The sequence below is a fragment of the Rissa tridactyla genome, chromosome 1 (assembly GCF_028500815.1).
Source record: "Rissa tridactyla isolate bRisTri1 chromosome 1, bRisTri1.patW.cur.20221130, whole genome shotgun sequence".
NCBI classification, from domain to species: Eukaryota; Metazoa; Chordata; class Aves; order Charadriiformes; family Laridae; genus Rissa; species Rissa tridactyla.
Window position 1 is genome coordinate 125077334 of NC_071466.1, and position 25817 is coordinate 125103150.

Here is a 25817-nt window from a genome sequence, read left to right on the forward strand (position 1 = left end):
AAGAAGAGTCTCAATTAAAAACCTCAGCTAATTTTTTCAGTGTAATGAAGTGAAAACACATAGCAAAGAGTTGAAAAATGCCCACTAACCTCCACGTGTGAAATGAGAGTTAAGCAAAACAGTGTGGGCTTTTGCTTGGTTTTGCATTTGTTTGTTGGTTGTTGGTTTGTTTTTTTTTAAAGCTTTGGGATGACTGTCCTGCAATAAAACATGACTTTCACGCATGTCTGAGCTCCTGGATTGTTTGTCTGTGAAAGGCTGAAAGATGCTTAATTGGTCTTCATTTATTTAAGCACACAGCAGCTATCTGACCAAACCAAAATAGTAGGAGAGGGAACAACAAGCTTTGCAATTGTATTTTCTCTTGATGAGCCTTAATTCTCTTTCTAGAAAGCTCTGTACAGAATACCTCCACATTTTTGAATTTAAACACAGTAGGGAATTAAGAACATGAAAGAGAGGGCCAGTGACAGAAACAAAGGACTGCAAGTCGTGAATACCAATTTTAGTGGCATCTACTAATCAATTGGTGTATACATTTCAAGTACCCTACTACACTTTTACTATCTTCAGCACTGAAACAGTGGGCCATTAGATGCCTCAGCTGCGCCAAGTCATGAGTGCTAATGTTTACCGCATCATCACTGTTTTGTATTTTTAAACTACTTCCAACAGAGCCCTCCAATTGTAAGACAATGAGTCTTAGCTGTAAGAGTCAGGATCGAGTACAAATTAACAATTTCGATAAACGTACAAATCATTTATTTAAAATTCAAAACTCAGAGGTACAAACAAAATATTTAAGAAACAATAAATCCAGAAATGTAAACACTTATAGAAAATATATGAACTGTACCAATTTAACCACCCACCATTCTTCACAGAAAATAGTGAGAAGCAGAAAGACAAATCAACGCCTAATTGTTATTTTTTTCAGATTCCAGTTTAGAGGTAGAATACTACTGTGAAAGACGCAACAAAACTTAGTTCAGTAGAATTATGCTACAAGTGAATTTGGCCCATATACTTATAAATGTAATGAAGCCAGAAAAGAAGTTTCTTACTCAGAGCTCTTATACGACAAAATTTGGCATGGCACCTTCTAAGAGATAAAGCACCTTTCCTGATAAATACTGGTTTATGCTTTTGCAAGTGAAGGATCCTGTGCTTTTTGCATTACTGACATAGAGAAAGCATTTAAAATAGATAGAAAGTCCCAGCTTTTTGGCAGGCTTATAAGAAAGCAAGTGTTTTTCAATAGCTTGTCCTAGAAAGCCAAACTGGGAAAAAAAAACCCTGTAAATATGAAAAAAGACTTTTGAAAGACTTCATAAATACTTGATGCTTACTTATTTGGGTGGCACAGTCCTCAAGAGGGGGAAAAAAAAAAAAAAGAAGAAAAACAAAGAAGTTAATACAATAGGGAAAAAAATTCTATCCTCTCAGGAAAAAGTGTATCTGTGTGACACACTGTAACTTCAAGTCCGGTAAAAATTACCCAGGTAGTCTCAAAGGAATGTATCTTCCATTTTTGTTCATCAAACAAGTGCTACAAATAGAAATTAAGATTGGAGTTCTTCAGACAATATATACAAATTCATAAAAAACAGGAACAGTTTGCAAGCTCAATGACATACAAACATTGTTCAGAAAAATCCCAAACTTGTTTTTTATATGCAGACTAGCTGCTAAGTGCGTTATTTAAACTGATGCATGCAATAGTAGAATCTATGGTTGTTTACGGTACTTAACTATATACAAACTGTTAGGCTTCTGCAATTTAGTTTAACAAGGACTTTCTCACATATTTGCTGAAAGATATTTGTGTTTTAGAAGCAACAAAATAAAATTTGCAGTCTTAATGCCTTCTTGCTTTGTGGTCTAAGAACACTTCTGGAATTATAAATATGATAAAATCCCAATTTAGTCAGCCAGTTCATAAGGACTCAACTTAAGCACGACCCTGCTTCTTTTAAGGAAATGAAAGCAGAGTTAGGCCAACCTTCAGTACCTTTTAAAAATTCCATCCTTGCCACACATGCTTGTTTACAAAATAGCACCACACAGGAATAGTCACCACAAAAGAGAGACACATCAGAGTCGCTGCATTCATTCAGCAGCTAAATCTCCCATTCATTTAAATGGCAGTTTTAGGTACTGAGAACAGACTTGTGACCATTAAGCTCAGTTCATGGAAGAAAGCAGAAACAGAAATTTACTTACTGTCACAAATGAGGCATTGCCTTGCTTTTTCCTTTTTTAAAGAAGTTTTCTAACAGAGAGGAATCGATACAATCCAAATACCTTTAAAAAACTTGAAATATAAAACGTGAACAGGCCTGCTTTCATGATATTCTTCTCCCTTTCCAAATACCATCTGGAGCAGTGTCTATCAAATATTATATACAGTAGAAAAATTGTGTTCTTGATTACATGAAAGATTGAAATTTGTAAGCCATACGAATAATTGGGAGAAAAATGAAACAACAATCATAAAAGCATTGGCGTTACCATCGCAGACTGAACCTGAAAACACGGACAAATGCATTTCCACCTTCCTCCTTGTCCCTACCTTCAGAAAAGCAAGCAAAATAGTAATTCCTGCAATAGGAAGAGGTTTGCATGTGCCAACCACCTCATCTGGGGCAAAACTACTCATGTGGCACAGATTAAATTGTTAGTCTGAGCTATATTTAGCTGATTTTTTTCTAAAGAAAATTAAAGAAGCGCTTAAACTGTACTCACAGGAGAGCTGACAACACTGCCTGACAAATAACCATTACTAATCTCTTCCATCAGCACTGGAGGACCAGTCCAGGACAAAGCATAATGGACAAACTTTCCTTCTACAAAGTACATTCTTTTGTTGAATATGAAGCCTTGCAAAAGGAAAATGCCAACAGACATACAATATTAATACAGGAAAGTTTCAGACATGGATTTTCATATATTAGGCCTTCCGATTCCTTTATGAAATTTACATGATCTCCAAAGGGAGCTGTGCATCCCTCTCCAGGTAAAAGAATAATACATACCTAGATTAAGAAAATTTACACAGACAATTAAGAGTAAATGTTACGCCATACATTAAACTATGGTATTTCCGTATCATGATTCTTTGAGAGCTCAAAACAGACTGAAAGAAGCCATTTTTAAGTATACATTCAGTTTGATTCCATATTTTTCCACTCTATCCCCCATTATGTATTTCCCTGTATTTTAATGGTCAGGATGAAAATATTTTGTGTATATACAAACTAATTACATCTAACCTTGTAAAAACTAATCAAAAACTTCATCACTTTGCAATTTCTGTATATTTAGACAACTCACCTTCTACACATGCAAGATACTTTTCAGAACATCAGAATAAAAGTCTTTCATATTTCACAGCTTCCCCAACATGATAAAGCTCATTATATGTTGGTACACACTTTGCTGTACCTTCATAAAAATCAATTTTGGATATACAGGTTACAAGTTAAAAAAGCCAACAGTTGACGTAGGCATTAGTTAAAATAAGTCTTCTTGTGTTTGTGTTTGCAAGCCCTAATAACAGAAGAAACGTCAAGAAACATCTAGGGCTTCCATGAAAATTGTTTCACCAAGTTTTTGCCCTTTGACACCTCCAAAATTAGAGTTCTTTCTCCTCTTTCTAATTCTGCAGCAAAAGTGACAATAATACAAAACAGCAAAATATATATGGTCCTTCAGTGTCTTCAGTAAGTGAAACATTTTTAACCAGACAGTGGTCTAGTTTCTTCCAGGTCTTGCATACGCTAATACAGCACTCTGCCATGAAAGAGAACTTACTGTTTTATTACACCTAACCACTGCCTCCACAATGTACGGTTCAACAACTGTTTCACAGACAAATAATTTCTCTCTCAAAACGCAAAGAAACTCTCTTTAAAGGTTTACACGAGATCTTTTTAATGATGGATTGACAGTCAAAGAGCCAAATCCTATGAACTGCGGAGATCCCCAAGCATGGCAGATTTAAATACAAGTTGAGAACCTTCAAAGGACAAGGGTATGATCATGTAGCCCACACACTTCTTTGCACAGTAATTAGATGTTGTGACACATCAATGCACGTGTGCCACTTTCAATACCAAGCACACTCATGCTCCAATTATGACTATGGTTATGCTACAAACGTGCTGTAACTAGACTGAGTTAGAAAGATAGCACATTAAGAATCTACCACCTCAGCTGTTGGGTTTTTTTTTAAATGCTCTTATGTATGCAAGGCACAGTCAAATGTCAGCTTGACTGCAATGACAGCTCTTTTGAGTAGTTAGTGCCCTAGAACTTTTTTTTTTTGGAGGTGGGGAAAAAGAGATGATGGCTACTCTATACGCAGAGGTAAGCTTTATTCTTCCAAGGTGAACTTCACCAGCAAGCAGATGGCTGGTACAAGTCCAATACCCCATTTACGTTCTAAAGAAAGGATGTTTTCAGGCCTCAAGCCAAACTCTTAAGTAGTGATAAATTTCAGCTCAGAACCTAAAGTAGACAAGCAACCAAAGCTTTTACAAAAATTAAATTATTTTACATGGTAACATACGAGTCATTTTAAAACAGCACTATTTGATTTCAATCACACCATAGCACCAGAAGTTAACCTGTGGATTCAGAGAATTATAATATGCAAGTGTCTTCCTATCTGAGAAGTTAATATTAGCAACTATAGAAACACTGTGCACGTTGTTCCAGTGCATGTTGCAAAATGCGGTATTAGCAAATTTAACTGACCCCCAGGAGTCACAACGTCAACTTTTATTTTACTAGCGTCCATTCCAAATCACATGGCAAAACCGATTTCCCTTGCCACTTTTGCGGTGTACTAAGATACCTGATCTTTTTCCATTAAAAAAAACCAAACCCATAGCAATGGCTAGGCAAAATACAAACCCCATTACTTGCCCAGTGTTTAAGTGGAAAGCATAGCCTAAGTACATTTGCCAACAGGGAAGAAATAGCTTTTTATCCGCAACTAATTAGACTGTCAAATACTGGACAGAGAAAAAAAAACCAAACCCAACAGAGATGTCAAGAAGTAGTTTTAAGTCATGACATTTACTTTTAATATTTATACCTGTAGGTAGAAGTTGTTGTGATCCATCAAACACACTAATGTCTTGAAAGCCATGCAGATCCAAATCCCCAAATGGCATTAACATCGTTGTGGAGGCAAAAGGTATGTCACCAAGTCTGCTGTTGTAACCCAGCAGTGCAGTCTTGGAAACTGTGTTCCCAAATCACATGCTCTTTTGAAATTCTTATTTAGTAAAGGCTGCAATTGGTTCCACTTTGAGTCTTACCTGAGAAAGCAGGAAAGTTCAAACCCAGGGCAAACAAAGGTCAAAGTTAGTTTGAAGCTCCCTAAGGTCTGACTCCTGTAAGTCCTTGTTTCAGTGCATATGCAAATGGCCTAATTCCTAGCCAGCAGCTTCAGGTAAATGATAAGAAGTTGTTACTGACTTGGGCACTGGTTTCATGGAATGCATCTTTGAAACCCTGACTGAATAACTCTTGTTAAAGTCAAAAAGAAGTCTGAAAGGCAACCGCTTTCATCCTTCTCATCAGACTATATCCATATGTGCACATGCTGCCTATGTTCACTCCGTTTCTTCCTATATTGTTTCCTTCTCTTTGCAACATTAAGAACTCAATCCTGATTTTTAGAAAAAAATTCAAAGACTTGCTAACACATTCACCGAAGTGAATTTACAGCAAACACACTCCCCCCCCAACACCCCTAATCTTCAGAATTAATTTAATGGAAGCCAGTTATTAAGATATCAGGTTTATGTTTGAAAATAAAGTGCATAATGACTGTCACTGAGAACTTTGCGGATTTCAGGGTAGCATATTTAGTGTGAGTCCTCAGCAACATCAATAAAACAAATTGGTAACATGAGTCAAAATCTGAAACAGCAGATATGAAGAATAAGTTTTGCATAAATGGGAAAAAGAAAGAGAAAGGAAAATGAAATGTAATCCCTAGTCCTTTGTGAAACTGAGCCTACTATACAGCTATCCCAACATGCAGCATCTGAAATGAAGAATCACAGTCTGTTTGCTTCCCTTCTACTATTCCCGAATTCAGTTTGCAGCTTTCTGATGTCTGACTGATTTCACCTCGGGCAGGGGAAGAGGTATCTTGAGGGAGATCTACAGAGACAGTGTCAGATGAAGAATTTTGGCCTTCTGCTGAAACAGCGATTTGTGGCCAGCTACCCCCTGTTTCATCATTGCAATTTGTCCCCTCATCAGCCTCTTCCAGCTGCTGAACGGATTTCAAATACTCTTGTATTAGTCTGTTGTCCTGCTCGTTACCAGAGCTATCTTTACTTTGACCACATTCCCCAAAGCTATCCTCTACATCTGAGGAATACGCTGAAACAGAGTTGCCACATTGTTTGACAGTTTCCACTGAAAGAGAGCTCTCAGTTCCTTCTGTTAAACTTTTTTCAGAGCTACACAAGTCACTGGCATGAGTCTGATCAGCCATGGAAGAATGAAAACCAGAATCTGGGAACTGCAACAAAGACTTTTCCTGAAGAACATCACTAGCTGGAACTAACCAAGCAGAACTAACATCTGGTGGGGTTTCTTGCTCAAGTGTGGATGATCGAATAGATGGTTCGGATGGACAGAAAGTACTGGCTGAAGGGATTCCAGGTTGCAAAGTGGCACTTAAATTTTGTGTCACTGAAAGCTGCCATTGTTGAAGGGATTTAACCTGCAAAGTATAGAGAGAATTTCATTATGAGATGCAATTAATAAAGTACTTTGATTTCTAGAATATTTCACACAACCAGCAACAAAGCTCTAGTATAAAATTTAAGACCCAGTGAACTAACAAGAGGTTCACTATACCATTAGAGAAAATATGTTCTTCCCACTGTTAAATAATGGCATTTAAACCTAGATGCCCAACACTGACAGAGCACGCAAGCCTCCCAGTTCAAATACCTGAAGAAAAAGGAATTTGCTCTTATAAATAGAAAGGATGAGGAACCTTTATGAAATAATCCATGCTTAAGAAAACAATCAGCCTTATTTTTGGAAGAATAGCTAATTAGAAGATGTATTACTAACTTCTACTCCAGAAATTAGTCGCTCACAGCTTGTCACCATTTCATTTGCCCTGGGCATCTAGCAGTCACATCATTCTTTACTCTTCTGCTACATTTATTTAGTTTCCCTTGCATTTTGTCCTCCTTCTCACACCAGGCTATAATTTAGCCTTTTGTGACAAAACCAGTGTTATTGCACTAATACTTATGAATGTTATTTCCCCCCAGAATTGGAAAAAATGAACCATATTGACCGTCTCTTTAGAATTTACAGTATGAAATAGTGTTTTTCAAATTCACGGGTAAGCTGAAAAATAAGACGACTAAAACTATTTACCTGGTTCCAAAGAAATCTGACTGCTTCCTCCTGTACAAGCCTCTGAATCTTATCTTCCTCTCTTTCTTTTCTTAGTCTGCAAGAACACATGTCCAAATTTTTGCAGCTTAAATAAGCAACATCTGGGTAACAAGATCAACAAGAATACATAAAAATGCCTACTTACATAACGGCACTCTTGAAAGATACAGCAGAGCCTAATATTAAGACATTACTGCAGTCTGGCTTGCCATCAATATCCAGCTGCTGACTTCAAGTTTCTTTTTCAGAGTTACATTAAGATTCTGCATCCTTTTGCTGCAGCACATTTATTGATTTGCTAATACTGTAAGTGTCTTTTTATAAACTGAACCTAAGCTCTTCATTTTAAATAGATGTTCTTCTTTATCCCGCATAAAGAACCAACCCAAAGTAGTGCTGGTTCATTTCAAATTATGCTCTCCCCAACTGATATCACTCAGACGTAGGCACGATGTGTAAGCATTGGGAGTTTCTAGAGGTTCACTGAGGGCTCAACTTGATTCACAGAACTTTTGTTGCTTGTTATAGCAAAGGAAAAGAACCTGTCAGACCATCAGTTCTCAGATACTAACTAAATCTGCCATTTCATATCTTACATATTGCAGAACTTTGATAATCATCTCCTCCAAACATGAATTCATATGATCAAAAAAACCACCAGAACCAAGCACAGAATTGCATTTTAAAATTGTATCATGCAAGGCAGAGAGAGAATCCTTCTTTTCACCAAGTAACAGAGGAATGACTCTCAATATAGACACATCATTTACACACCCTGTAATTGCTAGGAGACAAGCAAAAAAGTCACACTTAGCAATTTCTATTTTGGTTATGCAGCGAAATATGCAAGTTCTGCCAACAGAGGAATAGAAAGATTTATTCTAACCCAACCCACTTATAGAAGGCACTTAGAGTATGAACGGCTATGTACATAACTGTGCTTATCTTACAGGAAGCAATCTTCCACTGTAGTCACAGTTTTATATTACTGAAGCTAGGTTCTACAGTGAGTAGTTATTTCAAGACCCATTTATACCAGTTCTGAAATATCCTGGAATGATGGTTACGTTCATTCAGATTTGAGAGCACACAGCATGACCCGAACTTACTTTTCTATTTCATCAGTTAAGCAAATGATGTGCTCCTGCATTCTGTTTAGTCGAATTTCATACCGCACTTCCTTGGCTCGGGGATGGTGGTTCCTCGTGTAAAATCCTCTCCAACAGGCTTGAAGCTTGGTAGCTGCTTTAGTCATTCTTTGTAGTTCAGCTGCACCTTGATCAACAACAGCTAATGAATCAGTACTTTCTCCTGCCATCTGGTCAGGACAGAGTGTTGTAACACCCGATCCAGCACCTACTGAGGTGCTCTGGTGATTGTGCAGAACTTGGTCATCAGAGGATGCTGAACAGTTGCTAGCATTAGCAGTCAGGCTGGCTTTTACTGGATCAGAAGGTGGCAACAGCATACCCTCGTTGATATTTTCTCGAGTTTCCACACTTCCCATTGTTCTGTTGGAGTGCTCTATTGTAATACATGAAGCTTCTTCCTTATTAGCTGTTTCTCCACTATTAACGTCTCTCACACATTCAATCACTGTATCATTATCATCATCTTCTAGGCCCAAATTGATTCCATGTAGCTTCAGGTCTGAAGTAGGAGACACTGGAGACAATCCTGAAGCGACTGGCATGAAAGTAGACTCTGAGGATAAAAGGCTGCTGTTTAATTTGTCTTCATCTGTCTGTATATCTTCAAGGTAAAGCTCCTTACGAAGACTTCTTTCAAGAAGAAAAGTGTTCTTTACTGCATAGGAATGATCATCGTTTGCACTTGGTCCAACCCAAGAATTCTTCTGGATGATAGGCTCTATTCAAAAGAGAAGACAGACATATTCACAAGCGTCATAGTATTTCAATAACATACCTTCTTTTGTTTCATAAGGATTCATTATTTGTTTTAGACAGTTAGAACCTGGGTGTGTAAGATCTAAAATGCTAGCAATGGTAAGCGTTACTTCTATATAGTAAGGACAATAACTACTTATCACAGTAACATTCACAAACCTTGCAAATGCTGGGTACAGTAAATTACACAAACTGCCTCTCCCTAGAGAAGTTAAACTTTTATCAAATGGAACAGTCAAAGTAATAATTCTTCAGTTTATTGGATTATGATTTTTGCCTACCAATCTTACTAGCATTTCAAGACGTGAATAAGCATGGAATGTATTTTTAGAAAACAAAGTATAACTTGAATTGAAATCAGTATAATAAAGTAACAACATGGCTTCGCTCTAAAATTCTCTCCACAAAGTTATCTATGTTAAAAAAAAATAATTTATTTCTACATGTCAGATCACAGGTGCAGATTAGCTTTCTTACCACTTTCAAGAACTATCTGTGGTGGCTGGGCTGGACTGGTGTGTTCATAAGTAACTGGCAGTGTTTTGTTGGGAGTAGACGATGTAGGTTCTCCTTCATTTTGGTTCTGATGCATCAACTGCCTCTGGTGAAGCCTAAGCACAGTTTTCCAACAGATTTTAAATTTTCTTTTAAAGTTTTTTGGTACAGAAGACATCTAAAAGAAACTATCAACTATTTTAAAAGAAACAAGTGAACAAATCATTCTAAAACAAGAAGCTAGTTAGGCAGAACCCTAGACCTACAAGAAACTAACAGGACTACTCACAAAGTAGGGGATTGCACAGACTACTCCTGTTGCCTCCAGCCCCTTTTTCTTCATTACATGAATCAAAAAAAAAAGGAAATCCAACACGTAGTTCTGACTATAGTCTGAAAACCGTGAAGTATTTCTACACACAAGGAAGCTATGGAGCTATTTTAAGTGTCTACTGCAGGACACATTACGTTTGTATGTGTAGAGGAGTTTGAGGAATGGAGGGAGCGTCTTTTACATTTGAAAGAAACCGAATCCTAATATGAATCAACAAACATTGACACAAACATAAAATCATCCTTTAAAAACTGAGAAAACACATTGGTTGTTTCAACCTAGCTAAATTCAAAGATCATGAGGTAGAGGTCAGCAAGTCAAACTGCCTTAAAAATCATATACATGTGTATGGATATATATATGGGTGAGGACTTTGGGGGGTTGGCTTTTTTTTGGTGTGGGGTTGTTTTTGTTTGTTTGTTGGCTTTTGTTTTGTTTTTTAATTTTTAAACAGTTATATCTTGCAAGCCAACTTCCTGAATTTTCCCCAGAAACATCGTGTGAACGTCAGAATGCTTAGCCGGAAATTCCAACATCAATATGCTTTTATTGTACCTTCTACTCTGAAATGGCCCCAATATTTCTATCATTTCCTCCTGGAGATCAATCTACACTGACAAAGCATGCAGTAGCTCCTTCCAGATGCTCCCAGGTTTAAATCCTTTTTGATGAGATCCCGCCCTTCTGTTTTCCACAAGGCTTTTGCTGCCCAACTTTCTACCCACACTAAGCCATTTACATAGCCTGCTCCTCTGCACCGAGTCCTCTGCTCTGATCTTTCTGCAAGAAAAGTTTTTTCAATAGGTCCTGGGGAATAGGGACACCTGTATTGTTACACTTTCTGGCTTTTAGTCACAATTAGTTCACCTTTTTATGGGAGGAAAGTGTACCACGGTAACTCTCCTCATCTGCTTACGTATACCTTATCAAAACAGCTACTGCTGGCAGAACCAGCAGGCTCTGTAGAGGCCTCTGCTGACAGACCTGAGGTGCCAGACAAAGAGATCGTCAAGTGCATCACTGGGAACAGTGTCCCTCAAAGAATAACCTTAAAACCAAGGAAGAACCTGCTAACAAAAAACTGGCTAATACACCAGCGTACCACAATAGTCTTCATTTACAATTAGAACAAAAGTTAATCTGAGCTCCTTTTTGAGGTTTTCCTCGCTTTCTCTGTGGCAAAAAATCTCAGTAGGTAGTTTGTTTATTTTCATCACAGTCCTAACACAAATCACCTTCATCCAGACCACACACTGAAAACTACAGAGAATTTGTCCCTAGATGGTCCAGCAAGCGGGAGAACACTCCTGCTGCTGTCTTGCCTCTCATTCCCCTCCAGGACAAAACCTGCACCTCTCTTACTCTTCCCATATCCAGCCCTCACTGTTGCTTTGAAATACTTAAAAGGAAATCTTATATCTAACACATAATAAGACATATAATTATGTTCTCAATTACATTGTCTAAAAATAGAGAAACAAGAAGTTCTCACCTTTGCTTACTCAGTATTTTTTCCAGTTTGGCATCCTCTTCAGTCTGGAGACCGTATGTAGATATAAGAGGACAAACAGTAGCCAAGTACTGGACTAGCTGAACGTGCTGCCCAGGTCGATATGATCTTCCTTTACCTTGACTGTAGAGCCATTCTGCTTTCAAACTGTTAGGAAGGGGTGAAATGGTCACCATTAATGCATGGCATAAAACCCCTAACTCTCCTTTGATTACTGTTCTTCTAGTGGGTACCTAAGAGCTAATCAACAAATCTAATCAAAACTTAGAACATGCGCAGCGCCCAGAAGAACTGGAATTTCATTACCAGAATAATTAATACAGTATTTCCTCACATAAGCATCAATGAAACAAAAAACCTCTGACTAAAACTGTGAAAAACACAAAAACTCTCACCAAAACTGTGAAAAACTTTCATCTGTGTGTAGTCCTTGAGCACTGAAAACACATTTGTGTCAATGAATTTATCAGCAAAGCTTTCACAGAAACAGAAAAGTTCTGAAAACATGCAGAAACATGCAGAATAGTCACAGGGAGTAAATCTTGCTGAAAGTATTCAACAATTGAAATCTGTTTTTAAATTAAGTGCTCTTCAGTCTGAGAACATTTAATATTATATATATAATTGATTTAATATAATAATACAGTTAATAGAGAAAACCCCTTAGTCGTTAAAAAAAGTTTCTAGAATTCTTACAGGCGACTTTTCGGGCAAGTCATAACATGTTTTGGTGAAACAGAAACAGAACTAGTTTACCTTTGACCAAAAAGGCAGCTTTTTATTTTAGTAACGGGGAAAAAAAGACATCAGTGTCCTGGAATATGCTAATTACTGGACTAGAATGTGTTTATAGTGGATAATATTTACACTTGGACTGTTCCTGATGTCAAGAACTTTAAGACGACATATCTAATGTCATACACATATAGTGACATAACGACCACAATGATACACTAACAAGTGATTTGAGTGAAATAGTATTTGACTAATTGATACAAGAAATGCCAAATCTAGAAATGCACGTGCAAATCAGGCCCTTTATAAAAGGGCACGCTTGAACTTTCTCAAAGATAATAGCTTTAGTATCTGCTGATTGTCTCATTTAGCAAAGTCAAAGAGGCTGTAAGCTTGGAAGGGGGTAACAGATCATTGATAAATTGCTACCCCAGTTTTGATTTCTAAAAGTACTACTGTGAGTTCAGTAACAAAAAAGCTTAACTTCATTATGTAAGATCACAAGTTTATTTAAGTAGAAGTATAATTTCAGTGTAACAGATGAAAAATTTAGCAAAAGCAACGATGTTAATTGTCCTGTATCTCATATCGCCATGAACAAGAAAAAGAGAATTTCAGATTGTTAGCGCCTTTCCTTGCTTTTATTATACGAAAATGCAATTTCAGCTTAGCCAAACTTTACTTAATAATTTTAGAGCTTTAATACTATTATGTCACCTTTCCTTCTGAGAAATCACATATCCATCAAGAACTTTAAGGTTCAGACACCAGCTGACAATATATGGCCTGTAGTCAAAGCCAGGGATAGAAGGTGTGGCCATCACACAAGGATTGTTCATAATTGACAACTGTTCCAATTGACGAAGAGAGGCCAGGAAAGAAACCTTGAAAAAACAAGATATATTTGTTGACTGAACAGAACCCATTAAATGCTTACAAAACATACCACATTTTTCCAAGTTACAGCTACACATCTCACATAAAGCAATATAATTACAAATACACTGAAAAAATCACATTTCCTTTTTGAACATAAACAACTTCAAACTGCCTTCTATCAACTACTGCCATTTTCCTTTTAATTATCCTGTACGTACTATAGTTCTTGGAAAGTATTAGCTTCTCTTAAAATCTGGGAATGGGGCTTTATGTATAGAAAGGTTTAGTATTTTTATGGTCCCAGTTCACGACGACAGGTGTTGAGATTTTGATTAAACAGTGGCAAGCCAAAAAGCTGGAGAAACACTGTCCTGTTTTGAAGAGAAATACATAACCAAAATAAGATTTGTCTTCCAACACGGAAGTCCAATCGAGAGTTTTGGCTGCTATTTATACTTTAAAAAACCCAAACAAAAAATAAAGACAAAAATCACAGGCAGAGTATTTGTTTCTCTTGTATGGTGTTTGAGAAATAGATAAAATAAGACCCAGGCCCAAAAATGTTCAGTTACAACAAACGCAATTCAAACCTCTGTTCTAAACACAAGCAGCTGCAGAAGCCCTCTGCAGCAGTTACTCATCACAGTTTCCACCCTTCAGACAATCATGAAAAGCTCTCTATGAATTTAGTCTTCAAAGAATACTTCTGACATCCTTGAATAATATGACAACATAAACAAAAAAAGGCAAAGTTTCTTTCAAGAATGAATTTTAAAAGGTATCACCTAGCTTGTGCAGCTAATGCAAATATAGTTATTACATATAAAGTATTAAAAGTTACTTCTATCAACACCGGTTGTTTCAAAGAAGAGAGCCCGTTTTCAGTTACATGCTCAGAATCACACAGAATCACAGAAACTTCAGAATTGGAAGGGACCTCTAGAGATCATCTAGTCCAACTCCCCTGCTAAAGCAGGATTGCCTAGAGCACATTACTCAGGACTGCATCCAGGCGGATCTTGAAAATCTCCAGAGAAGGGAATTATCCAACTATTGGCTTTCGGTCTACCTAAAGACACGGTGATATATCTTCTATATCTTACCTCATTTAAGTCTCTGATTTCATTTTCTGCCAAAGAAAAAACAGTCAGATTCTGAGGTAGGCAAACAGGGGCAGTGCGAAGCGAAGTTATAATATTTCCATGTAGCAACAGAGTCTATAAAATAAAAACATGGGGATGAAACGTATGTTTGATCAGAACACGCATATTTTTTGTTCCCTGCACATTACACACAAAGGAACTATAATTAAGGCTTTCTAGTATCATCAAAACTATTTTTGTTTATTCAAGCAAGGGAAAACCAATTTTTAGATTTTAGAGAAAAATCTTCTCAATTTAAAATGCAGAGCTGAAGCATAGTCACAATTACAAAAAAATGTAGAGAAAAAAAGTTTCCAAATACAGTGTTCATGCTGGAAGAGTTAAGACTACGTTTTGTTTTGATTCATGACATGAGATAAGAGAACTGAGAGCTATAAACAAGATCTCGCCATGTTATCTTTATTAGAATCATCAGAGTGGTTACAGAAAAATCACTGCCTCAGTTCCTGCAACTTGAAAACACAGAAAAGAATTCTTACATGTTTCCCTCTAGAAATTATAGTGATTAATTAAAATGCTTTAAGAGCTAGTGTTTGAATAATTAATGCTTTAAAAGGTAGCAATTTTCAAAGCAAATTTCTTTATGAAAAGAATGTAACAAAAATAGAGATAAAATAACACCTACCTTCAACGATGTAAGCTTGGAAAGATCACCTAATTGAGCTATGTTATTGTCTGACAAATCAAGATGCTGAAGAGACAGACAGGAATTGATTTGTTCAATGGCCTACAAGAGTAAAGTAGTCAATTACTCACAGGAACTCATTTTTAGTCACTAAATAGAGCCAGGTATCAATAATTATAAATTATGTTGAAAGTTAAAAAGCAACAGATAAATAACCCAAAATGAAAGTCATGTTTTTCCGGTTTCATTTTAAAGATTCTTTTCCTATTTTGGGGACTATTTCCCAATTCTTATTATATTTCGGTATCAAACCTTTTATTTTTTTCCTATATAATTCTTGTCCAAAAGTTGCCCTCTTCTATTTCATAAACCAGTAGACACAAAACTTCAACATTTTTTCTAATCAAAGCCACAAACATATTCAGATTTCTTTGCAGCATCTTCCAAATTTCTACAACACTAGATTCTGGAAAACGTATAAAGACTAAATACTTTACCTTAAGGTTATTTCCTGCCAAATTCAGCCATTCCAGGTGCACCAAATCCTTCAGCCCTTCCACATACCCAATACTATTATGAGGCAAGTTTAGTACCCGGAGCTTAGTCAGTTTCGCTACACCCATCATTCGCACCAAACGATTGTTGGCTACAGAGAGCTGCAGATTGACACGCAAATAAAAGAAACAGGTTTAACTATTAAACTGCACAGATAGAATAGGCTTCTATTTTTAATAGTTAAAAATCTAATCCAACAGGAACTATTTCAATCTATGGATTCCATTTTCAAGCAAATAGCACACATACAAAAGACTACAAGAGGCAGGAAATAAATTACTGATGAAAAAGTAGTTTCCACAACTCGCTCTGCAAACTTAAGAGGAAATCTTCTCCCTACCAATAGTTAAATAAAAGAGAATGAATGAGGATTTGTGTCATATGAAAATAAGATCTTAAAATCAGAATTGCCAAATCATCGTGCAAATTGTTGCACCATTCCCGGTGTAAAATCATACTTACTGTCAATGGGTCAGAGGACAAAATACATTTCAAATGACTCTCAAAAAGAGTCCTGTGCTAACAGGACTGTAAATCACGAACTTTTTAAAGGATAAATCCTGATTAGGCATACAAATTAATAACGTGACCACCAAGCTGGCAGACAGGTGAAAGTTTGTTGTAGTAACAAGCCCAACCTCTCCTACCTCTTGGAGAAACAGCTTGTGTCTAGAAGCTATTAGGTGACTTCAAGTCTATCTGGAGGCACTTTCAGTGATAATTAACATGGATTTGTACAGCTTTGCCCCAGAGGGATTAATACTCTGATTTTTGTGAGCACCATGCACAGGCTAGTGTTAGGGATAACAATGTTACCCTCATGAACTTAAATGGACTGCTGCTCGTATTAAAATTAAGAATAAGCACTCGCAACATCAGGGCCTACACGAATTGATATGTTAACAAGACTACATAGATACCACCCAGTTCACTTTTTTTATTTGCTACTTGTACTTTAACCTAATTGACATAGCTTTTTTTCTTCTTGTAAATTAAGGCTACTAATCCTTTTCCTTTGTGAAGCGTTCTGAAATTCAAATTGAGAAAAGAGTCCTGTATGTATGAGGATTTGTGTCATATAAAAATAAGATCTTAAAATCAGAATTGCCAAATCATCGTGCAAATTGTTGCACCATTCCCGGTGTAAAATCATACTTACTGTCAATGGGTCAGAGGACAAAATACATTTCAAATGACTCTCAAAAAGAGTCTGCATGTTTAAATTACACAGAGGAAGGATTAAAAAACAAGTTATTTTTAAAGTTACAAAGCTCAATTATTCAAAACGTAAGACATATCAAAAATTGGGTTATCTGTGACTTTTCTAAATGTTCTTATGACACAAATCCCATTAGGATTTATTTAGTTCATTTTTATTTACCTAGGTAACTAGCAAAACAGTCTCCCCCACTATGAACTGTAGAGCTACACTGAAAACACAGCTTTCTATTTTAGCTAGCCATTATTTATTTTCCTATGAAGACAGTAACTGCTAACTTACTTCAACTGCATAATATGGTCTTAAAGCAGAAATATTTTAATTTACATCACGGTACCATTATTTCATAGCAAATTCAAGTCAAGTAACACTGACCTGCATCAGATTCCTGCATTTCTCCAAGTGTTCCAATTTAATTATCTGGTTTTTGTCCAGAATCAGAGTGTGAGTATCAGCATCACAGGGTAAGGTTGGACCCAGTTTTTGCAATCCTTGACCTGACCAGTTGACTACCAAACCTTAGAAGAAAAAGAAGGCGGGGAAGCCAAAAAAAAAAAAGCCCCAAAGTCAACAATTTATATATGAGAACATGTACTGGAAAAGCAAAGCAAGATAAACAGAATTGGTTTATAATGCATGCAGCTAATTTGCAAATACAAATTAAATTTCTTTTCTACATAAAGCTGAAGCAAATTACTTCAGACCAAACGCATTAGAGCAACTCTTCCAGTTACTGGAAGATATGGATTCCAGGCCCCATCCTTATAAAGGATTCTGGTGAAGTTCTGGGAAAGTCAGTAACAGATTCCTCTGAAGTGGGAAGCAGAGCAAAATTTTGGTAGCTAAATTTAAAGGCACAATCGTCAAAGCCCCAAATTTCAAGAGCCCCTAGAATTTTAATTTCTTCAAAGATTTCAAGTTTTGAGCAGCTTGACAACTACCTATCTAAATTCCTGCTTGTAGGCAAACACAGAACATGCCTAGCACACATATATAGGATCACACTTCACAAACAACAGCGACCATCCCTGTTACTAACAAAAAAATTTTAAAAGGGGAGGAGCATCCCTCCTTTCATGAATCAGAATGTGGGAAACGTGATGAGGATGCAAACCTACAAACTTCACCTTCCTGTAGAGTTCCATCACTTTTCTAAAGTATTTGAAGATTAGGACACTTAACTTGTAAATGTGAAATATCCATATGATAGTCCTCAGCCAGAGGAAAATAAACAGCCTTATAATGATTAAGTCCTCAAAAATCTAGACGACTGAATAAAAGCCTGCAGTTTTCTCTTTTACCTTCTCAGTAGTTCAAAGGAAAAATATTATTAGCCCCACCCCACCCCTTTTTTTTTTTTTTTTGAAAGTACATTCTAGGTACAAACTCAAAGCAGAACTTTCAGCCTGTGAAAGCAAAAATGACACCTCTCTTCTGTCAGAAGTTGGATGCTTAAACTTCAAAGGAAACAAACTTAAGATTCAATCCCCCCTTTAAAGCTTCCTATCAGATATTTTACGACATACTCCCTTTTAGCAGTTTGGCTGCTGCAAAACCTAATCTTAAGTATTTAACTATCTTAACTTATTGGGTAGGGAATGTGTGCAATTCAGGGTTAAAGATTTCACTCTAGGACTTCACTGGCCAAATCCTTGAGTGCATCTTGCCTTGGGATTTTGGTGCTTGTGTCCCCAAATTGTACTGATAGGCTAAACGGCCCGTAAGTACCTAGTGAAAAGTAAAAACAAAGAACCTGCTCATATAGTCGTGCTACAGTACTGGTGACATTTGGGCAGGACCAAATTGTAAATAGGCTAGCATATAATTTAATTAATGGAACACACACAACTAGAGTGTTCCATGCAAAACCTGTTACTATATAAAGTTAAAAGGAAAACATTTGCCATCTACAGAGAACTTGAATCACTGGGTACCCATTGTAACACCTGATAATAATAATTTTCATACATTAAGCCTTTGCTGTGTGTTTTATATATATACACCATTCTAGTGCTTGTTCTTATCTTACTATCTGCTCAGTAAATAATGTTGCCTTTTTCAGCAGGACGTTCCAGAATAGTGTTCTTACCCTAACATGCACTATATATTATTATTCTTGCAGTTTGCAGGCTTTTAGGGTTTAGTTATGCTAAGGATGGAGACAAACATTTTTGGTGTACCATTTTGACAGCTACAGAATACGCTTTTCTAAGAAGCTTCTCTGATGACATGTATTACATTTACATTACTTCTCAAATCCACAGCCACCCAAAGAGCTCTGAAGAACAGCAGTGCAGAGCCAGCAGCACCAGAAACAGTCACACTCCTGCCTTTGCATGTTCAGGAATAAGGTACTGCATGCTTCTCACTTAAGTGGCCACCTCTGCAACCACTTGGTCACTTTAACTAAACAAAGAAATTTCGCATCTGCCTGTTTATTGAAGGACTTGTTATGAAAATTCACAAGTGGCCCATGCCAACCAAGGAGCGAGGCTAGAACCCACAGCATAGAATTACCAGAGTAATCCTTTTATTCATGCACATGAGGTGTCCCAGTCAAACTTGGGCACCCGGAATATGGCTTTACGTACAGTTCTTATAGCTTTCAAGCATTCAGATACAACATGATTTGACTAATTGCTACTTAACACATACACTCTACCATTTGCAAAGAAACTATATTTCTATGGCATCATCATCCACCTGCTTCTCTATTGATCTAGGTGTCCCCGGAGTTAGTCTTGCTATAGTTACTTATCTATGATGCCAGACAATGGGAGGGTTTCACAGATGTGTTAGAGGAGCTAGGATGCTGGCACTATCCAGTTGTCTGAGGGTATCCTTTATCCTATGTGGGAAGCTTTAAGATTCAGAGAAAGAAAGGTCCCTATTTCAGGAGGGTCTGTCCTTCTTCTCCTCCTTGTGACAAGTGCTGTCCTTTAGTTTGCTTGCTTAAGCATGACTATTCAGTATACAGCATGAAAAATACATACATATATATATTAAGAAAGTTAATATTATTTCATACTACAAAGACTCACTGGTATAATACTTCGTGAATTAGATTTTCCTAACAGGCTCTCAGTACTGAGGAAAACGTTTCAGAATTGCTTATTACTTGTTTGGCAGCTATGAACATTAGTAGACCTCAGAAGCTCACAATTTTTGCTCAGGCCTCTGCTCACTCACTGAGCCCTTAAGCCTTCAAAGACAGACTTAGATTGTTATAACACACCGTCCTTTCAGACGGAGGCAGAGGGGCAAGAAACCGCACCCTCAGCGGTGGCGCAGTCTCCCAAGACCTCTCTGCTCTCCACTGTAGAAAAAAGGGGCCTTACGGCAACTCCCGGCCTACCTTCTACAAGGCTGCGGGCAAATCCCTCCTTGGGGGCCCGGGCCTCAGCAGGATGGAGAGCGCCCCCCCCCCCCCCGCCCATGCCCAGAGCCAAACCCGCTGCTGGAGGGCGACCCCAAGTCCTCAGAGCGGGCTGTCTTGACCACTTCCAGCCCCACTTGGGGACCTCAGGTGCCGGCCGTAAGCGGGCAGGAGCGTGGAGAGGGGAGCACCCGAGACCTCCAGCCCCAGCGCCCCACACCGAGGGCCGCAGGCGCTTTCGGGACTTGTAGTCCGAACCCCGCGGCTGCGGCCGGCACACAGCGCGCCTCGCACTACAGCTCCCAGGGTGGGCTGCGCGCCCCGCCACACACAACCGAGACCCAAACAAAACCCCCGCCGGCCCCCCACACCTGCAACCCGGCCGCCCGGCCCTCGGTAGGCTCGCTGCCTCCGGCGCTCTTCTTACCCCCTCCAGCCGGCGAGGGAGCCTCAGTCCTGGCCGCAACCGCCGTCGCCGCCATCCTTCCCGCTTGCCGGCGCCGCCTAGCAACCGAGGGCCCGGCGGGAAAATCGTGCGGCTTGCTCTTTGTAGAAGGGAAGGTCCCGCGTACGGGGCCGTCCGGCGGGATTTTAACCGGACAGTGGGAAGCCCGGTCGGCGTGAGCGCTCCCGCGGGGTCCCCCGTCCACCCGCCGCCCCTCAGGCCGGGGAGGCGCTGCGCTGCCCTCCCGCTCCCTTCCCGTCAGCCCCTGCGCGGCGGGGGCCGTCCCGGCGTGCTGCGCGCGGCGCACGGAAGTCCGGTTTCCCGTCAGCCTCTCTTCCTCTCGGCCCCGGCCGCCGCCCGCCTCGGACCCACCGCCGCCATCATGAAGTAAGGGCCCCGGCGGCCTCCCCGCCGCTCCATCCGGCGCCATCCGTCGCGGGGAGGCGGCCGGAGGGCTGTGCCTCCCACCTCCCCTACCCCGCTGCCTCTCCGCTAACGCTTCTCTCCCGCGCAGGGTCGAGCTGTGCAGCTTCAGCGGGTACAAGATCTACCCGGGCCATGGGCGCCGCTACGCCCGCACCGACGGCAAGGTGAGGCCGGGGGCGAGCGGGGAGGCCGAGGCGAGCCCTGCGGGGCGGCAGGGGCTGGTGGGAGCGGGCCCGACGGGAGGGGACGGCGGTTAGGCCCGAGGGAGAGGCCGGCGCGATGCCGGCAGAAGTGAAGGCCTCGGCTGGGACGCGCGGTGGGGAAGGCGGCGTTGCCGTCTCCATCGCCTGACTGAGCGGTACGGGAATAGGACAGCTGTGCTTCCGGCTTCTGTCGGTGCCCAGGTGTCACGGCTGCTGTCAGACCTGGTCCGTGGGAGAACCGTGCTTGTGCTGTAGGTTGGGGTGTTGAGCTGGGTTTTAAATTGTGGTTTGGGGAGGGTGGTTTAAAGCTGGTCCGGTCTGAGTCGCAGAATGGCAGGGGTTGGAAGGGACCTCTGAAGATCGTCTAATCCAAGCCCCCTGCCAGAGCAGGTTTGCCTAGAGCAGGCTGGACAGGAGCGCATCCAGGTGGGGTTTGAATATCTCCAGAGTTGGAGACTCCACCACCTCTCTGGGCAGCCTGTTCCAGTGCTCCATCACCCTCAAAGTAAAGAAGTTTTTCATTATGTTCAGATGGAATTCCCTGTGTTCCAGTTTGTGCCTGTTGTCCCTTGTCCTGTTGCTGGGCACCATTGAGAAGAGTCTGGCCCCATGCTCTTGATAGCCGCCCTTTAGATATTTATAAGTATTGATAAGATCTCCTCAGTTTTCTCTTCTCCAGGCTAAACAGACCCAGGTGTCTCAGACTTTTCTCATAGGAGAGATGCTCCATTCCCTGGATCATCTTTGCAGCCCTGTGCTGGACTCTCTCCAGTAGTTCCCTGTCCTTCTTGAACTGGGGAGCCCAGAACTGGACACCGTACTCCCAATGTGGTCTCATAAGGGCAGAATAGAGGGAGAGGGTGACATCCCTTGACCTGCTGGCCGCGCTCTTTTTAATGCACCCCAGGAGACCATTGGCCTTCTTGGCTACATGGGCACACTGCTGCCTCATGGTCAACATGTTGTCCACCAGGAGTCCCAGGTCCCTCTCTGCAGAGCTGTTTTTGAGCAGATCAGCCCTTAAACTGTACTGGTGCATGGGGTTATTCCTCCCTAGGTGCAGGACACTACACTTGCCCTTGTTGAACTACCGAAGTTCTGTAGAAAATACTATTTAGACATACTGCATCTAATGCTGAGATTTGCTGAAGCAAACAACTGGACTTGCAAGTAATTTGGGTACGGATCACTGGGATAAAATAGGGAGGAGAGCCCTTTCAGGCTCTTGCATCTCATACAGATAGGACTGTCATAAATAGAAACACACTATTCATATCTACAGAAGGAGGGTTTGGGTGTAGGACATCCCAGTACAGTAGCCTTGGTGTACAGAATCTCCTGGGAGATCATAGCTAAGTAAATGGACTGATTGAATCCTCAAGTGTTCTCCTGGGAATTTGTTCATACTTCAGATTTAATTCCATGGCTCATAGTAAATCAGCCTGTTAATTCTGCGTGTTTTTCTAGGCAGGAAGGTTTGTTTAACTATGTAAAAAGGAATTGAGTGGAGTATTGGTCTCTGTATGTTCCTTAGGCCAAGTTTTGGCTGGCTTACACAGGAAGCACACAGTTACTTGAGGACAGGCACTGGAAAAGTATGGTGCTGGATATGGCTGTGCATGCTGCGCCTAGAATACAGCGCAGTAGTGGATGCAAGTTGTAATTTGAGCTTTCCTTGAAAAAAATAAACTGCTTCACTGTGTTATGAAAACAAAAACTGTACCATTATGCTTTATTGTGAGAGAACTGAATTAGGCCTGGAAAATTCCTTATGCTGGAATGCCTTGTAAGACATAAGTTTAATCAGTGGAACAAAATTCCAAACTTTAAATTTTTTAAACTATGTTCTAAAATTTTGGTTTTTCAGTTGTGTATAAAGAAATACAAAAGCATCACTGTTGAAAAACACTGAATCAAAGAATTCCTTGATACGTTAATGTAGACTGTAATAGTGTCTTTCATAGAAACAAAGCTTACACAAAATACTTTTACCTTCCCAGGTTTTTCAGTTCTTGAATGCAAAATGTGAGTCTGCATTCCTTTCCAAGAGAAACCCCCGTCAAATCAACTGGACTGTTCTGTATAGGCGTAAACACAAGAAAGGACAGTCAGTAAGTATCCACCAACTAATGCTGCTCTGAGTTTTTCCATCAAAAGATCTGGTCTGTTAGAATAGAGGTAACTTGACTATGCTGGTGTTTAGCAGAAGCATGACCCATATAACCAGGACGAAAACTGGCCGGTAATGGTCAACATGTGAGTGCATTTCTATGAGTTTATGTGTTGCTTTATGTTTGAAAGCTAACCAGTTCAGCAAAAGCATTTTATTTCTATTGTATCACTTCTTTGAGGGCTCCCTCAGAACCACAGTAGGTTCAGTTGATTTTAACACTTATATAAATGGCATATGTTTTAAAAAATGAGTTTGACAGAAGGTAGGTAATGCTGTTTGATATGCAGAGTTTCTAAAAGTTTGGACTTGTAAAATTCCTGAATGGCAATAGCAGAGAGAGCTGAAAATCTGGTGGATCGTATTTCCAAACAGATGATGTGGGAGAACTTTGCACATACCCTTCTTGAAAACTTTGGGCTGTAACTTTGTAGGAGCTCTTTCCTATGTAGTTGTCATTTCATTAAAAAGACAAATTAATAAGGCATGTTGCATTTTCAGCTTAAAATTGCACAGCAAAAGAGAATTTAGAAAGGCTTACATATGTATTAAAACTCAATGTTTTTACTAATGTGTTTGGAGAAGGAATGTTGATGCACGATGGCTTACACTGCTGCCCAGCACTGTGATTCCGTTTGAAACAGCTGGAAAGTGTTTTCCTTTCAGAACATTCAGTCAAAGCGGACTTTATCCCTCCACCCTTTTTTTTTTTTTTTCTGGGAGTTACAGAAGGCTGAGCTTCTGCATCAGTTGTCTCCTAAGTGAGAAGTAAAATTCTACTTCTGTATACAGTTTTACAATAGCTTCAATCTTAATATCTGCTTGTTTCTACAATTGTCTTTAGTCTTTCATTTAACGTCTTGTGATACTAATTGTCTGTCTTCATCTTCTGCCATTTTAGGAAGAGATACAAAAGAAGCGTACGCGCCGTGCCGTTAAGTTTCAGAGAGCTATCACTGGTGCATCTTTAGCTGAGATTATGGCTAAACGAAATCAGAAGCCTGAAGTACGGAAGGCGCAGAGGGAACAAGCTATTAGGTGAGAAATCAGAGATAAATGGAGCTATCCCAGGCTTTTCAAAGTTTTATTAATGCTTTTCATACAGGAGCTTAAACTCTACAGGAGCTCTGTGGTTTATAAGCTTGGTTTGTTGGGGTTTTTTTTCTGTCAGTGTATTTGCAGTTAATACTGAGTAAGAGAAAGTAGCAGCAGAGAAGGGTCTCTTCTTTGCCCTCTTCCTTTGTGAAAATACCGCTTTTGTCACACACAGTTCTGCTGTCTCATTAGTAGTCTCCCTAGAGGGTACTGAATGTAGAGGTTAAACGTGAAGTCATGCATTCCTTTCTTGATCTTAAGGAGTTCTTACAGTGCTGAGACAAAGAAACAGTGAATGACAGAGATGAATAACACTCTTTTTCTGTGAATTCACAGGGCTGCAAAAGAAGCCAAGAAGGCTAAGCAGGCAACCAAGAAAACGGCTGTTTCTGCTGCAAAGGTAAGCTTCAATAGGTGGACAGAAATCATGAAATGGAATATATTGTGTTGTAACACAACATTCTGTTACAGTGCTTAATTGGAAATTCCCATTTGTATTTGGAGGAAGCATTTGCTTATCTATTTTGATCTGGAAGCACCTTGAACAAACTTTAGTACAAAAGTTAAACATACACAAACACCTGAATAGAATGAACCTTTTTTCATAGAAGAAATAAATATTACAGTAAAACAACTTTCTGACTATATGTTGGAGATTCTTGATAGCAAAAAACTCGTCTGGATGTTACATCTTCGCTATCTAGGAACTTGGTAACAATATATTGATGAAGAATAGTATCTGTTTCATTATTACTTGTTATTACTAAATACCATATGTTGGAATCATACATGTTGTCGTTTCACAGTGTTATGTGTGTAACAATCTAAGATTCTAAGATAATTCTCATCTGATTTATGTTGCCCGATTTCTGTCAAGAATCTTAAATACACAGGGGCACTCTGAGCACTGCAGATAAATTGCTTCCCTTTGCTCATACTTTATTATTTCTTTACAGGCTCCTACAAAGGCAGCACCTAAGCAGAAGATTGTGAAACCAGTCAAGGTTTCTGCTCCCCGTGTTGGTGGAAAGCGCTAACCTGCCAAACTGTTGGTCATGCTGAATAAACATCTGACTAACTTTCATAACTTGTGCCATGTTCTCTTCAACTGTGGGAGATAAACTGAAGAGGATTAATCTATGAAATAACCATGTCTGTTTTTGCAGACTGAAAAAGATCTTCTTGTCATAAAACATTTGGTTTCTTAGACAATCTGCTGTATTAGCATACATTT

The 25817-nt window shown here is 39.5% G+C and overlaps 2 protein-coding genes across 2 annotated transcripts; one reads left to right on the top strand and one right to left on the bottom strand.

The window, feature by feature from the left end:
* Positions 1-1433: 1433 nt before the first annotated feature.
* On the bottom strand, positions 1434-20608 carry CEP97 (centrosomal protein 97). Its single transcript, XM_054184132.1, has 11 exons — positions 20224-20608; positions 17244-17386; positions 15592-15750; positions 15095-15196; positions 14410-14523; positions 13145-13311; positions 11675-11839; positions 9831-9964; positions 8556-9315; positions 7426-7501; positions 1434-6751 (listed from the first exon to the last, which is right to left on the bottom strand). The coding sequence occupies exons 1-11, from the start codon at positions 20303-20305 to the stop codon at positions 6035-6037; spliced, it is 2619 nt and encodes an 872-aa protein (XP_054040107.1). The 5' UTR covers positions 20306-20608; the 3' UTR covers positions 1434-6034.
* Positions 20304-25670, top strand: RPL24 (ribosomal protein L24). The gene is made up of 7 exons (XM_054191891.1): positions 20304-20411; positions 20496-21076; positions 21204-21279; positions 23319-23429; positions 24390-24526; positions 24920-24983; positions 25540-25670. Exons 1-7 carry the CDS (start codon positions 20304-20306, stop codon positions 25618-25620), a joined length of 1158 nt encoding a protein of 385 aa, XP_054047866.1. The 3' UTR covers positions 25621-25670.
* Positions 25671-25817: the final 147 nt, after the last annotated feature.

What these genes read in the sequence shown, in the direction of transcription:
- RPL24 (XM_054191891.1), top strand. Translation starts at nt 20,304, where the DNA reads ATGCCCAGAGCCAAACCCGCTGCTGGAGGGCGACCCCAAGTCCTCAGA. An exon ending in CCCACCGCCGCCATCATGAA is followed by an intron (nt 21,077 to 21,203) that starts GTAAGGGCCCCG and finishes TCTCCCGCGCAG; the next exon opens with GGTCGAGCTGTGCAGCTTCA. An exon ending in CAGAGGGAACAAGCTATTAG is followed by an intron (nt 24,527 to 24,919) that starts GTGAGAAATCAG and finishes GTGAATTCACAG; the next exon opens with GGCTGCAAAAGAAGCCAAGA.
- CEP97 (XM_054184132.1), bottom strand. Translation starts at nt 20,305, where the DNA reads ATGGGCGGGGGGGGGGGGGGCGCTCTCCATCCTGCTGAGGCCCGGGCC. An exon ending in AATGCAGGAATCTGATGCAG is followed by an intron (nt 15,751 to 17,243) that starts GTCAGTGTTACT and finishes GTCAATCTGCAG; the next exon opens with CTCTCTGTAGCCAACAATCG. An exon ending in AAAATACTGAGTAAGCAAAG is followed by an intron (nt 9,965 to 11,674) that starts GTGAGAACTTCT and finishes AACTGTGCTTAG; the next exon opens with GCTTCACCAGAGGCAGTTGA.